Source organism: Saimiri boliviensis, chromosome 12, assembly GCF_048565385.1.
Source record: "Saimiri boliviensis isolate mSaiBol1 chromosome 12, mSaiBol1.pri, whole genome shotgun sequence".
Taxonomy (NCBI): Eukaryota; Metazoa; Chordata; class Mammalia; order Primates; family Cebidae; genus Saimiri; species Saimiri boliviensis.
Window position 1 is genome coordinate 117,321,927 of NC_133460.1, and position 15,724 is coordinate 117,337,650.

Sequence of the window (15,724 nt, forward strand, 5' to 3'; positions counted from 1 at the left end):
CTCCTTGCCTGGCCTATCCCTTTTCTTTTCTATGGATTTTGGAAGACTCCACACTGTTGAGCCTGTAACATTTCTCAAAGTCTGGATTTCCCTGGTGCAGGTGAACCCATTTTCTGTCTTTTGTATTTGTGGCATATTTGCAGCTGGATTTATGCTCACCCCATTAGATTAGAGTTTGATCATGTTAGCAATATTCAGTGGGTGATGTGATTGATCTCTTATTGGTGATGAATACTATCCTATTGTCTCTCTTATTTTGTTAATTTTTTAAATTAGTTTTTTAGAAATAGGGGCCTCATTTTGTCACCCAGTCTGGAGTGCAGTGACTCCACCATAGCTCCCTGAAGCCTCAAATTTCTGGGCTCAAGTGATCTGCACACTGCAGCCTCCTAAGTAGCTGAGACCACACACCACCACACCCAACTTTTTTTCTTTTTTGAGATGAAGTCTTGCTCTGTCGCCCAGGCTGGAGTACAGTGGCATGATCTCAGCTCATTGCAAACTCTGCCTCCCAGGTTAATGCAATTCTCCTGCCTCAGCACTCTGAGTAGGTGGAATTATAGGCATCTGCCACCACACCCAGCTAATTTTCATATTTTTAGTAGAGATGGGCTTTCACCATGTAGGTCAGGCTGGTCTGGAACTCCTGACCTCAAGTGATCTGCCTGCCACAGCAGGCAGATGTGTGCCATCACACTGCACCTGGCCAATGCCCAGCATTTTCGTTTTTTAGACTGAGTGTTGTTTTGTCACCCAGGCTGGAGTGCAGTGGCGCAATCTCGGCTCACTGCAATCTCCACCTCCTGGGTTCGAATGATTCTGCTGCCTCAGCCTCCTGAGTAGCTGGAATTAGAAGCACCCACCACCAGGCCCAGCTAATTTTTGTAGTTTTAGTAGAGATGGGGTTTCACCATATTGGCCAGGCTGGTCTTGAACTGACCTAGTGATCCACCCACCTCAGCCTCCCAAAGTGCTGGGATTCCAGGCGTGAGCCACCACGCCTGGTACCTAATTCCTATCCACTGGTCATGGATGGGAGCTATGGAACCTTTCCCCAGAATACATGCTGGCCCCATCAGAACTTCAGGGTTCAGTCTCCTAAGAGATGTTCCTCTGTTTGTGCTACACACCCAAATAATCCATCTCAGTCCACTGTCAGACAACTTCCAGGAATGACAGTGGCTGTAGTCTAGCTGAAGAAACACTGAAGTAGGAGTCAGCAGACCCCAGGACTCTTTTGACTCAGCCGCTGACAACTTAATGTGGCCTTGGGAAAAAAAAAAAAGTTGGAGCGACCATGCCTGTAATCCCAGCACCTTGGGAGGTCGATGTGGGAGGATTGCTTGAGCCCAGGAGTTTGAGAGCAGCCTGGGCAACATAACAAGACCCCGTCTCTAAAAAAAATTTCAAAAATTTTTCCAGGTGTGGCAGCGTCCTCCTGTAGTCCCAGCTACTCAGGAGGCTAAAGTGGGAGGATCACTTGAGTCCTGGAGGTCAAGACTGCAGTGAGCCAAGGTCATGCCACTCAAGCTTGGGCTTCAAAGTGAGACACCGTCTCAGAAAAAAAAAAAAAGCTGGAGGTTTTGTTTCACATTTGTAAAAGGTAAATGATATTATCTCCTTTATGGAGTTACTGTGAGGATGGAAATGCAATTATTTCTTTTCCCTCTCCTTTTAGAAATACAATGAGATAGGCATAGTGGACAGGTGAGGTGGCTCATGCCTGTAATCCCAGCACTTTGGGAGGCTGAGGCGGGTGGATCACTTGAGGTCAGGAGTTCAAGACCAGCCTGACCAACATGCAGAAACCACACCTCTACTAAAAATACAAAATTAGACAAACATGGTGGCATGTGCCTACAATCTCAGCTACTTGGGAGGCCGAGGCAGAAGAATTGCTTCAACCTGGGAAGCAGAGGTTGCAGTGAGCTGAGATTGCACTCCAGCATGGACAACGAGAAGGAAACTCTGTCTCAAAAGTAATATAATAAATAGATAGGCATAGGCCCAGTGCGTCGGTGGGATTCGAACCCCTGCACCTTGGGCGGGGGAGTCACTTGGAGAGAAAAGCTGAGTCCCGGGCTTCGGGACCTCGGGAGTCCGAAACCTGTCCTGTGGGTTATTGGGCCAGATGGGGGAAGCAGCGCCCCAAGGCCTCCCGCCAGGGTCCCGGAAACAAAGGCCAAGTGTTTGCTCTGTGGCTGAAGGGACAATGGCCTCGCGGATCTGTCACCGTGGGGGGGGGGCGGGGGGGCGCTCCTCCTCAGCGCGTTTCCTGGTTCTCTGGCCAAGCCCTCTGAACTCCGAAGTAGACCCCTGTTGGGGGGGCTAAGGGACAGCACGAGGTCTCCGTGGGGTGTCTGTCAGCCCTGGGTGCCATGTCCTGAGCAGCTGTGCTGTCAGGTACTTAAACATGTGTGTGGCACTTTCTGGCAGCCAGGCCCTCAGCAGCATGCAGATAACCGAAACGGTTCCGTAAACGGCCTGTGAGGGAGGTGCAGCCTCACAGAGTCGCCTGCTGGAGGCCGCACAGCCGGGAGGTGCCGCCGGGGCGGGGTTGGGTGTGGCTGCTGCGTGCCAGGGGTGGTGGCCAGGCCGAGGGCATCTCCATCTGGAAGCTGCGGCCCGTCACAGTGCAGACCACAGGTTCCAGATGGGGCTGTGCGGGCAGTGTGAGGGCGGGAAGGCTCCCGGGGGTCAAAGGAAGAGAAGGTGCCTGTTCCGGGGACCCCAGGGTGAGCTTTCCAGGCAGAGGCAAGCCCGGGGCCGGTTGTCATGGGGGTGTCTGAGTATCTAGCTGGAGTTACTGGGGCAGGGAGGTCGGAAACGGAGGCCAACCGGTGTGAGCCTCCGCCTGCTGAGAGCTGCGGGGAGGGGCTGGTGTTCGCTGTCAGCGGCCTGTGACCCCAGCCGTCCACTGCGGTGCAATTGCAGGAGCCTCCTCCCTGGTCTCTGCCGTCACTCACAGCGGCGCCAGCCACGCCTGCGCCCCAGCAAAAGCCGGGCTCTTACAGCGCAGCCCCCTCTGCCCCAGCGCTCGCTTCTCCAGGCACCGTCCCGGCTCTGGGCACCTGCGCTGCCCGTTCTGTTCTGCATTCCCTCCGCCTTTTCTGCCCTGTGAGGCAGACCTCTGCTGTCTTCACTGCTTTATTTTTCCAGACTCAGCCAGCATCGAATGTGTGCTGTGTCCTAGGACCCTTGCAGCTGGCATGCAGAGAGGAGTGTGAGGCTCCCTGTCCCTCCTCAGACTCTCAGAATTCAGAAGAGCCACCCTTTTTTGTCCTTGCCCTGCTGGGCCAAAGACGCCCTGCCTTCGTTATTCTCTGGGGTAGACACCCTGTGCTTTTGCTGTGCAGCTGCTGCGTGGAACAGGGAGCTGCCCCGACCCCTGCCCTCTGTAGCTGACTCCGGCTTCCCTGGCCACCCTCAGCTCAGCAGGGCCCCGGGAGCCCCAGTGCTATGTGACACCTTCCGCAAGTGTGGAATTGACAAGAATGTGCCTTTTGTCCCTGAGTCACCGTGTGGCTGGCATGTGCCCTGGCACGAGGGTCAGTGGCGGGCAGGGGTGAGCATGAAGGCACCTCTGCTGTGCCCCTGCTTTTGCCTTTTCCTGACTTCTCTGGCCAGCTCTTAGGTTGAAATTAGTCCTGCCTGTTTTAACAGATGTTTATTAAACATCTGCCCTGGCCAGGCTCTGAGCAGCCTCCAGGGTCTCTGTCCTGAACACGATAGACTTCTGGTGCTGGCAGGTGGAGGCAGGGAGATTAAGTCCAGTGTCCCACAGGTGACTGCGTAATTCCACATGGGGCAATAGGGAGAAAGAGCAGACCTTCCCTTTTATTTTTATTTATTTATTTATTTATTTTCGTTTAATAAATTGAGACAGAGTCTCGCTCTGTTGCCAGGCTGGAGTGTAGTGGCACGATCCTGGCTCACTGCAACTTCCATTTTCCGGTTTCAAGCAATTTTTCTGCCTCAGCCTCCCAAGTAGCTGGATTACAGGCACGTGCCACCATGCACGGCTAAACAGACCTTTCCTTTTGTGAGAGGGACGCTGGTGGGGACAGCCGGGAGGGGAGATGAAACTGAGTGGAAGTGGGAGTCACTTTGGTGCCTGGCACGTTGTCTCACACCTGTAATCTCGGCACTTTGGGAGGCTGAGGCTGGGGGTCGCTCTAGCCTGGGAGTTTGTGACTGGCATCAGACCCCTGTCTCTACTTTTAAAAATAAAAATAAGATATTTTGGGCAGAGAGAAGTCCCTGTGCAAAGGCCCAGAGGTGAGTGTTTGCCTGTTTTTTTCTTTTCTTTTTTTTTTTTTGAGATGGAGTTTTGCTCTTGTTCCCCAGGCTGGAGTGCAATGGCAGGGTCTCTGCTCACTGTAACCTCCGCCTCCTGGGTTCAGGCAATTCTTCTGCCTCAGCCTCCTGAGTAGATGGGATTACAGGCACGCGCCACCATGCCCAGCTGATTTTTTTGTGTTTTTAGTCGAGATGAGGTTTCACCATGTTGACCAGGATGGTCTTGATCTCTTGACCTTGTGATCCACCCGCCTCGGCCTCCCAAAGTGCTGGGATTACAGGCTTGAGCCACCGCGCCCGGCCTTGCCCAGTTTTTTCAAGGAGCAGAGGGAGGGTGTGACGGGGAGAGGGCCTGGGGAGTTCGTGCTCATCTGAGGGTGATGGGAAAGGAGTGTCACTTGGGCCTCCCACGTGCTGTGAGAAAAGCTCTTCCTTGTTGGTGGGAGGCCTCGAGGCCAAGGCGGGTGTGGGGGCCCCATGGCCCAGCTGGTTTGAGAACCTCACAGCTCCCAGGCCCTTCTCCCCCTCCAGCCTTTCTGTCCTTCGCTGTCCTGTCGCTGGTGAACACCCTGTATAACCGAGGATTTGACTGTGGGGATGACTCCATCCGGTACCCCTGTCATCCAGACACCATCACCCTTGGGCTCATGGCTGGGGTCACCATCATGGCCACCATCATCCTTGTAAGGCAGGAGGGGTTCAGAGGGACAGGGAGGGAGGCGGGATGGGGCAGCCTAACCCTGGGTTCCTGATGGGGGTGGCCTGGAGGTCTGTAGGGGGCTGGGGGACACAGCCTTGCCCTGAGTGGTACTTGTGGGTAATAGGAACCCCCTTTTGTGTTTTGAGACGGAGTTTTGCTCTTGTTGCCCAGGCTGGAGTGCAATGGCAGGATCTCCGTTCACTGTAACCTCCGCCTCCTGGGTTCAAGTGATTCTCTTGCCTCACTCTCCCCAGTAGCTGGGACTACAAGCTGCTAATTTTCGTATTTTTAGTAGACACAGGTTTCACCATGTTGGTCAGGCTGGTCTTTAATGCCTGGCCTCAGGTGATCCTCCCGCCTCAGCCTCCCACAGTGCTGGGCTGGCAGGTGTGAGCCACCGAGCCCAGCTAGGGCACCTTTAGAGTCTCCAGCTCTGCAGCAGCCTTGGGGAGGCCCGTGGGGAGGACTGAGGCCCACTAAGGGCCCATGGGCTGACCAGGACCCCCTCTGGTCACTGTGGCTGCCCCACACGCAGGTCTCGGCAGGAGAAGCCTACCTGGTGCCCACAGACTGGCTCTATTCCTGCTCTGACTTCAATAATTACGTGGCTGCCGTGTACAAGGTGCTGGGAACCTTCCTCTTCGGGGCGGCTGTGAGCCAGTCTCTGACGGACCTGGCCAAGTACACGATCGGCCACCTGCACCCCAACTTCCTGGCCATCTGTGACCCCGAGTGGAGCTGGGTCAAGTGCTCGGTCTACGTGCAGCTGGAGAGCGTGTGCAGGGGAAACGCTGCTGGCATCACCGAGGCCAGGTGAGTGTGGACAAGCAGCCTTCACTCTGGGGGCAGTGGGAGCTGAAGAAGCCGGAGAAGCCAGATGGTTAGCAGCCAGCAGGCAGGTGGTCAGGCAGGAGCGAGGCCTCAGGGCTCCAGGCGCCCCGCAGATGGCAGGAGGCCGTGGGGAGCGTGCTGTCTCCCTTGAGTCTCAGCCCTGCCCTCTTCTGCACTGTCTTCTTCTTTTTTTTTTTTTTTTTAAAGATGGGTTTTCACCATGGTGGCCAGGCTGGTCTTGAATTCCTGACCACAGGTGATCCACCCACCTTGGCCTCCCAAAGGGCTAGGATTACAGGCGTGAGCCTCCGCGCCCAGCCATGCGCTGTCTTCTTACCATTTCTACTGATAGGTCCTTAAACGTTTCAACTCATCGTTGTCCTTTTAAAAAAAATCAAAATATTGACTGACAAGCCTAGGGTAATGTCAGACCAGAATAAATAAATAAATAAATCAAAATATAATTTGTATAAGTCACCATTTCTTCCATTTTAATGTGTACAGTTCATTTTTAGTACATTCACAATGCTGTACAGCCATCTCCTCTACCTAATTCCAGAATATTTTCATCTCATCAGAAGGAAACCCCGCAGCATTGGCAATATGGCAAAACCCCATGTCTACGACAAATCAAAAAATTAGGCCGAGCTAGGTGGCTCATGCCCATAATCCCCGCACTTTGGGAGGCTGGGGCGGGCAGATTACCTGAGGTTGGGAGTTCGAGACCAGCCTGGCCAACATGGAGAAATCCTGTCTCTACTAAAAATACAAAATTAGCCAGGCATGGTGGCACACGCTTGTAATCCCAGCGAATACCACACCATGAGCAAGAGAACCCTGCAGTGCTCTAGTTGCCATCACGGGAGTGTTGCCAGGACACTATGGGCAAGAGGGTCTTGCAGTGCCCCAGCGGCCAGCCGGGGGCGTGACCCCACTACACCGAGAGTAAGAGTGCCCAGCAGCACAGGCACCACACTGTGAGCAAGAGGATGTAGCACTGCCCTGTTTGCCAGCAGCGGGCATATTGCCACTATACTGAGCAAGAGGGCCCTGCAGGGCTCCAGCTGCCAGCAGGTGATGCCGGTCACCACACTGTCAGAGGGCCCTGCAGTGGACCTAGCCAGAAGGGGGCGTGGGCACAGCATCGTGAGCAAGAGGGCCCTGCAGTGCAGGCCCCCAGTAGGGGCCCCCACACCCACCTTTCAGATTCTTGAGGCTCCTCCACCGGTGTGCATCGTGTCACACCACCAGCGTGCATTGAGTCACAGCGGTCTGCAGAGGTGCGTTCTCCTCCTTATAGAACTGGGGGGCATTGTGAGGGTGGAACTGCGTCCTCCTCAGCACACACCTTGGGGCGGGGTTCTTACAGCAAGAGGGGCTTGTGGTGGCCCCAGCTGCCATCAGGGGGGTGCAGACACAGGACCATGAGCAAGAGGGCTCCCACCGCCTGGCCACCAGCCGGGGGCGCCCGAGCGTGCCTTTTCAGTGGGCGTCAGGTCGCCGGCGTGCATCGCGTCACGGCAATCTGCAGAGCTGCGTTCTCCATGGCACAGATGCAGTGGGCACAGCCTCGGTTTGGGACAACTCTGGGCCATGTCCAGGGTGAGTAAAATCCTTCCTGTTTGCATTCCTGACTGCTGAGGGTCAGAGACTAGTACGAAGAGCTCTGTGTGGGAAACTGGACACGAAAAGCCCCTCTGAACCCTGCGCACCTGGGTTCTCCCACCCAAGGCCAGGCGGCTGCGGTGTGAGGTGCACCCAGCAGCCTCAGAAGACAAATGGAGCGTTCCTGAGGCAGATATGGCCTCTGAAATACGGATACAATAAGCCCAGTGCTCAGGTAGGAAACACCTAATGCTAATGCAAGGCCTCAGTCCAAACATGTTACTATAAAATCCGCACTAGTCATGCGGCCCTGCCAGTACCGCAGTTTCAATACTCAACATGGACATATCAGTGCAAACGTAGAAACCAACGTATGGTTAGGGTTTAGGGTGAGGATTAGGGCTAGCGGATAGGGTTAGAGTTTGGGGTTACCAGTTAGGGGTTAGGATACAGGGGTTAGAAAAATTTTAGGCAAACTTGAAGGAAGGAATGATGCATGAATCACACCTGAAGCACCAGAACGGAAAACAGGGCTTGGGGCTTCGAGCTCTTAGCGGAGACAGCTGAGTGAGGTTTCTCATGGGCTCCAGCTGGGCGACCGCCGGTTGTGGGGATGGTTCCCTCAGTGTAAATAGTCATACAGCCAGCTGGCCGCTGGGCTTTTGGTTATTGACTAATTGGTTTATTCATGTTTTTAAGTCAGTTTGCATGCCTCGAAGTTTGGTTTCTGTTTGCTTAGGCAAGACCTCAGGCTAACGGCTTCCTCCTTTTTTGCTTTAACATATCAAAACCATAATTCATTTTCATTTTATTTTCCTGGCATTAATAAAAGTAAGTTCACATTTTTGTTGTCATTCAGAAAGTCAGTTTAATTGGCAGCCTATTTGTGATGTTGCATAAAATAATGTCTGTTAATTATTAGCATCTTAGATTAGATGAAATATGTTAACTCTATTAAGCTTTGTTATGAAACCATCACAGGAGTTCAGTTGCTTTTTTTTTCCTCCTAGGCTTTAACCAATTAAAATACACTCAAGTATCTCCTAACAATGTGGATACTGTCTGAGAAATGTGTCCTTAGTGATTTCATCTTTGTGCAAACACCATCGAGTGTCCTTATAAAACCTGGATGGTGTAGCCCCCTTCACACATAAGTGATATGGTATAGCTTCTTGCTTTCAGACTACATACCATACCTGTATAGCTCATCTCTGTACTGAATGCTGTAGTCAAATGTCACACCATGGTGATTGTGGATTGTGATCCCAAAATATCTGAGTCAGGTCTCAGTCAAGTAGAAAGCTTATTTCGCCAAGGTTAAGGACATGCCCATGACACAGCCTCAGGAGGTCCTGACAACATGGGCCCAAGGTGGTCAGGGTAGAGCTTGCTTTTATATATTTTAGAGAGACAAGAGACACCAATCAATATGTGCAAGATGTAAAGTCATTTGGTTCAGTGAGGTGGAACAACTGGAAGTAGGAACGCGGGGTAGGGGGTGGTTCTAGGTCAGAAGTAGATAAAACAAAAGTTGCATTCTTCTGAATTTTTTGATCAGCCTTCCACTGAATACAATTTAGTCTGGTTCAGTGAAGTTGCATTTTTACATAGACAGTAGGGCAGAGGAATGGTGTGATCTTGGCCCAGCACACCCGCCTCCTCCCTGGTTTAAGCGATTGTCTTGCCGCATCCTCCCCAGTAGCTGGGATTACCGGCAGGCACCACCAAGCCTGGGTAATTTTTGTATTTTTAGTAGAGATGGGGTTTCTCCGTGTTTGTCAGGCGGGTCTGGAGCTCCCGACCTCTGGTGATCCACCTGCTTTGGCCTCTCAAAGTCTTGGGATTACAGGCATGAGCCACCATGCCTGGTCAGGAAACTTATTTTGATTCTGATATTGTCAACTGTATTTCAGGTATAACTTGTTTTCCTTGGAGCGTTAAATACTGCATTGGTATTGTATTACACAAATAAAACAGAGATCCCTTTTTATCACATTCATTGCTAGTGATATTGACAACTAAATTTAGATACATTCCAGAGTCTGGGCTTCCAGTAATTCTTAGCGATCCTCTAAAGGTAAATTACTTTTTCTCACAAGACACGGTGACATCTAAAGTCGCATTGATTGTCCTGCCACTTTTGTTTCTCTAGTTTCATCGATTTCTTCAAAGCATCTTTGGGGGAATAACTTTGACTATCCCTTTAAATTTTTCAGTATTAGAAAGCATTGTCATGAAACATTGAATAATTGTGGTCACAAATTCCCTTTACAGTCTTCCTTTGAATATTTTTTTCCAATGGCAAATATTTGCTTTTGTTGTATTGTAGCTAAAAGAAATGCTGGGAAACAAAACAAAGAGAAGCATTCATTATAATAAGTGATTCAGTCACAATCAATTGCTATTTTAATTTTTTTTATTTAATATATATAAATTAAATTAATAAACCGGTCGCCCCTCATTGGGCCACCCATGGAGGTAGGTGCTCAGGGACACCTGGGAAAGGGAGGGGTGGTCTTTGGCAAGAGGAGGAAAACCAGACGCGCCCCTTACCCTGCGCGGGAGGGGCACACCTTGCTTGACCACCTCGACGACCCCCCCCTGACGAGCTGAGCTCCTCCTCAGGACCCACACGCAGACCCCATGGCAGCAACCGGAGGAGGGGGCCCCAGGGGCTGGAACAGCACCACCGCTCGGCCTCGGGCACCTGAGGGACAGCCCGGAGCGCTCCAGGGGCACCGCAAAGGCCCAAGCGGAGCCAACGCTCACACCACCCCGGCAAGGGCAGCACTGGGGGCTGGCGGGACAGCCCCCCACCGCCGCGGAGAGGGGCCCGCCCCCGCAAGGCAACAACCACAGGAGGCAAGAGCGAGGGATGCCTGCCGCGTCAGATGACCCCGCTGCCCCCGCCCCCGCCAGGCAGAGGATCGGGGAAGCACAGCGAGGTCAAGCCGGATTCTGTACCCCTACGCCTCTCCCAAGGCAAACCCTACAGGCAGGGAGAAGAGAGGCAAGGGGCCCGCGCGGGCAGGGCGAGAAGAGCGGTCCCATTCACCATGAATGGCCTTCCCTCGCCCGCCACGGATCGGTCACGGCCCGGGAGAGCATGACGTCACCACATCGATTGGAAGAAATTTTTTTTTTTAAAGTTGTATTTTTGAAAACGTCCTGCTGTAATTGAAATAGTCTCCAAAATCTGAATTCTTTCCTTGGTTCTAAGGTGACCAGATTTCCTAGAGAGTGAACCATACCACAAGAAAAAAGATACGATAGGGCCGGGCGCGGTGGCTCAAGCCTGTAATCCCAGCACTTTGGGAGGCCGAGGTGGGTGGATCATGAGGTCGAGAGATCGAGACCATCCTGGTCAACATGGTGAAACACCGTCTCTACTAAAAAAAATACAAAAAATTAGCTGGGCATGGTGGTGCGTGCCTGTAATCCCAGCTACTCAGGAGGCTGAGGCAGGAGAATTGCCTGAACCCAGGAGGCGGAGGTTGCGGTGAGCCGAGATCGTGCCATTGCACTCCAGCCTGGGTAACAAGAGCGAAACTCCGCCTCAAAAAAAAAAAAAAAAAAGAAAAAAGATACGATAAATATGTTTACATGGATGTGTTATTTTAACATAAATCTTGTAAAATAGGTATTTCATTGAAATTATATATGTTTGCATAAATTACTTTGCAGCATCATGAATGCCCTTGTTTTGAAAAGTAGTAGTTAGTGTCAATTACTACTTATTATTAGTACAAATAAGTAAGCAGATATTTAAAAAAATTTATAATTTTTAAATAATGGTTTTATTTTAAATTGGTTTTAGATTCACACTGAAATTGGGAGGAAAATGCAGATTTCCTGTGTAGACCCAAACTAGTTTCCCCTCGTATTAACATATCAACATGTGTCAGATATGTTATTAACATTTTTTTTTTTGAGATGGAGTCTTTCTTGCTCTGTAACCTAGGTTGGAGTGCAATGGCACGACACTGGCTCATTGCACCCTCTAGCTCCCATGTTTAAGTGATTCTCCTGCTTCAGCCTCCCAAGTAGCTGGGATTACAGGTGCCCACCAGCACGCTTGGCTAATTTTTTGTATTTTTAGTAAAGATGGGGTTTCGCCATGTTGGCCAGGCTGGTCTGGAACTCCTGACCTCAGATTATTTACCCATCTAAGCCTTCGAAAGTTGCGGGATGACAGGCATGAGCCACCATGCCCAGCCTACTATCGGTATATTTGCTTTGGTTAGGTATCTGTTCAGATATTTACCCAGTTTTAAAATCACGTATGTATTTTGTAATTATCTTCTCACATCTCTCTTGTCTTTTTGTTCTCTGAATAGTTTTGCACGGTAGAATACTTAGTTTTATAAAGTCTGTGTTATCAATATTTTCATGAATTGGCATTTGATGTTTTATGTTACAAGTCAACACCAAACTCAATGTCATATAGATTTTCTTTTAGATTTTTTATAGTTTTGCATTTAAAATTACAGTCTCTGGGCCGGGCGCGGTGGCTCAAGCCTGTAATCCCAGCACTTTGGGAGGCCGAGGTGGGTGGATCACGAGGTGGAGAGATCGAGACCAACCTGGTCAACATGGTGAAACCCCGTCTCTACTAAAAATACAAAAAATTAGCTGGGCATGGTGGTGCGTGCCTATAATCCCAGCTACTCAGGAGGCTGAGGCAGGAGAATTGCCTGAACCCAGGAGGCGGAGGTTGCGGTGAGCCGAGATAGCACCATTGTACTCCAGCCTGGGTAACAAGAGTGAAACTCCGTCTCAAAAAAAAAAAAAAAATTACAGTCTCTGGACTATTTTGAGTAGGTTTTTGTTTTTCTTAATTTGTGTGTTTATTCATTTTATTCTACATGGCTTCCAAAGTCTTCCATCACCGTCTTTGGGAAGGAATGGCTATAGCGGGCTTCATTTTGGTTTGAATTTCTAAAATTATTACATTGTGTAAACTCAATATTGAATTTTATAGGTATTTCAGGACAGCCAGGTGGGGTTGCACGTCCACCTAGAAACTGAGCAAGAGTGTCTGTGCTGAGCTCTGGCATCACCAGAGGGTGCACAAACCCACCCCTGACCAACTTCCCTCTGAGGTGCTAGAAGTGGCAAGGAGCTTTATCTTCCTCAGGGCAGCATGAAGGTCGTGTCAACTTGGTGTTATTCATTGGTGAGTAACAAACTTCCTGTCCAAAGCCCTGACTGCAGAGGAGAGAGTCTTTAGAGAGTACTCAGCAGAGGAAGGAATTCAGCTAGACAAAGGAAACCATCAAATCCACTGTTTTGACTACACTCTGATCTTGTCAGTGTCCAAGACACAGTGGCTGCTAATAAGTATTCTCACAGTGGTCTGTAATATAGTAATCACACCGTGCCCTAACACCAGTATAATATTCACACGATGTCCTAACACTAATATCCATATCATGCCATAACACTAATATATCCACACAGTAGCTTCTAATACTAGTAAATACAGTAGTATCTACTAAGTGGACTCTGTTGACATGGAGACTTTTATAAGGATTTCACAGCTTTGGTTGAACTATAGCCTCTATAATGGATTTTGATGAGGTCTTTGCTTTCCTGGCATGGTATTGATATGGTTGTTCTAAAAAGTAGTTTGCTTTCCAATAATGTCATACTTCTAAGAATCTTCCAATAGCAGTACAAAGTATAACCTGTTTCTTCTCTTAGATTTTGCAGCAGTTGTTGCTGTACCAGATTTACAATGTCCCAGAAAATACTTCAGTATATTTTGCCCAAAGTACACTCTCCCAGGTAACCACCACATAACCCCTAGATCAGGAAATCAGCACGGTTTCTACATGATAATTCAGTCTACAAACTCATTTCACTTTTACCTTCTGCACCACCTGGGAGTATGATGTGTTTTTCATTGTTCTGATCCAGTTTTCTTTTCCTGGCACTGTGACCCAGACTTTCCTGCATATTTGTCACCTTGACACACTTAAAGAGCATACAAGTTTTTGTTTGAACACCTGTCTTCAGTTCTTTACAGTATATGCCGAGGAATGGAATCATTGAGTCATATGGCAAATCTATTTGCAAGTGTTTGAAGAAACACCAAATGATTTTACACATAGGCTGGACTGTTTAATACTGTCAGAAGCAGTGTTTATGGGTTCAAGTTTCTGCACATCTTTGTCAACTCTTTGTTTTGTTTTTTAGTATAACTATTCTAGTGTGAAATTATTTGAATTTTTTTTTTTTTTTTAGACGGAGACTTTCTCTGTCACCCAGGCTGGAGTGCAGTAGCACCACCTCAGCTCACTGCAAACTTCACCTCCCAGGTTGAAGTGATCTTCCTTCCTCATCCAGCTGAGGAGCTGGGATTATAGGCACATGCCACTATGCCCAGCTAATTTTTTTATTTTCCATAGAGACAGGTGTTCTTCATGTTGGTCAGGCTGGTCTTGAACTGCTAATGTCAGGTGCTCTGCTCGCCTCAGCCTCCCAAATTGCTGGGATTACAGAAGTGAGCCACTGCACCCTGCCACTCCCAGACATTTTGGTTTTCTTTCTTTTTTTCTTTTCCAGATGGAATCTTGCCGTTTCAGCCAGGCTGGTGTGCAGTGGCTCGATATCAGCTTACTGCAGCCTCCACCTTTTGGGTTCAAGCAGTTCTTCTGCCTCAGCCTCCCAAGTAGCTAGGATTCCAAGTGCATGCTAGCAGGCCCGGGTAATTTTTGTATTTTTAGTAGAGACAGGGTTTTGCCACATTGGCCAAGCTGGTCTAGAACTCCTAACCTCAGGTGATCTGTCTGCCTCGGCTTCCGAGGTGGGTGGATTACGAGGTCGAGAGATCGAGACCATCCTGGTCAACATGGTGAAACCCTGTCTCTACTAAAAACACAAAAAATTAGCTGGGCATGGTGGCACGTGCCTGTAATCCCAGCTACTCAGGAGGCTGAGGCAGGAGAATTGCCTGAACCCAGGAGGCGGAGGCTGCGGTGAGCCGAGATCGCGCCATTGCACTTCAGCCTGGGTAACAAGAGTGAAACTCCACCTCAAAAAAAAAAAAAAATTCAAGTATAACTTAATCCGTTATTACTAAAAGAATGCTCAACTCAAGGGGACACAGGTCACTCATGTTGACTTTATCAGCTGTGGCACTTACAGACAACTTTTTGAAAATACACAGCTTAAACTGTCCGTGCTTTAAGTGCTAGATAAGTTTTTAAGAATACACAGCTAAAATGGTCCCCGCTTTAAGTGCTTTAGGAAAATGGATTTCAGGCAAGGCCAGGCACGTCGATTTCAGAAAAGTCGATTTCAGACAAGGCACGTCGATTCCAGAGAAATTGATTTCAGGCAAGGCCAAGCAAGTCGATTCCCAAAAAAATCTATTTCAGGCAAGGAAAGTCAATTCCAGAAAAATCGATTTCAGACAAGGGGAGGCAAGCAGATTTCAGAAAAATCGATTACAGGCAAGGCTAGGCAAGTCCATTTCAGAAAAATCGATTTCCGACCAGACAAGTGGATTCCAGAAAAGTCGATTTCAAAAAAAAGGCAAGGCAAGTCAAATCCAGGAAAATGGATTCCAGGCAAGGCCAAACAAGTCGATTCCAGAAAAATCAATTTCAGGCAAGACAGGTCGATTTCAGAAAAGTCGATTTCAGACAAGGCACGTCGATTCCAGAGACATCGATTTCAGGCAAGGCAGGTCGATTCCAGAAAAGTCGATGTCAGGCAAGGCCAGGCAAGTCGATTTCAGACCAGAGAAGTAAATTTCAGAAAAACGGATTTCACTCAAGGCCAGGCAAGTTGATTCCAGAAAAGTCGATTTCAAAAAAGGCAAGGCAAGTCGAATCCAGGAAAATGGATTTCAGGCAAGGCCAAACAAGTTGATTTCAGAACAATCGATTTCAGGCAAGGCCTGGCAAGTCGATTTCAGACCAGAGAAGTAAATTTCAGAAAAATCGATTGCAGGCAAGGCCAGGCAAGTCGATTTCGGAAAAGTCGATTTCAGATCAAGTAAGTAGATTCCAGAAAAATCGATTTCAGACAAGACATGTCGATTCCAGAGAAATGGATTTCAGGCAAGATCAAACAAGTCCTTCCAAAAAAAAAATCGATTTCAGGCAAGGCAAGGAAAGTCAATTCCAGAAAAATCGATTTAAGACAAGGGGAGGCAAGCTGATTTCAGAAAAGTCGATTTCAGGCAAGGCCAAACAAGTCGATTCCAAAAAAAAAAAAAAAAAATTGATTTCAGGCAAGGCCAGGCAAGTCAATTTCAGAAAAGGTCGATTTCAGACCAAA

The 15,724-nt window shown here is 49.1% G+C and overlaps 1 protein-coding gene across 2 annotated transcripts in view; it reads left to right on the forward strand.

The window, feature by feature from the left end:
- The first annotated feature begins 2,329 nt into the window (after positions 1-2,329).
- The window catches only part of LOC141580672 (phospholipid phosphatase 2-like), a 47,401-nt gene continuing 34,006 nt past the window's right edge, over positions 2,330-15,724 (forward strand). Inside the window, exons 1-2 of one of the 2 annotated variants that reach the window (XR_012512985.1) lie at positions 2,330-4,982; positions 5,535-7,670. Coding sequence is in view for 1 of the 2 variants with exons in the window: in XM_074383160.1 (XP_074239261.1) it covers positions 4,680-4,982; positions 5,535-5,816 (585 nt within the window). In the remaining variant the exon portion in view is untranslated. Of the gene's footprint in view, positions 4,983-5,534; positions 10,924-15,724 lie in introns of those variants that run through there. The other variant, XM_074383160.1, reaches the window with a different exon arrangement.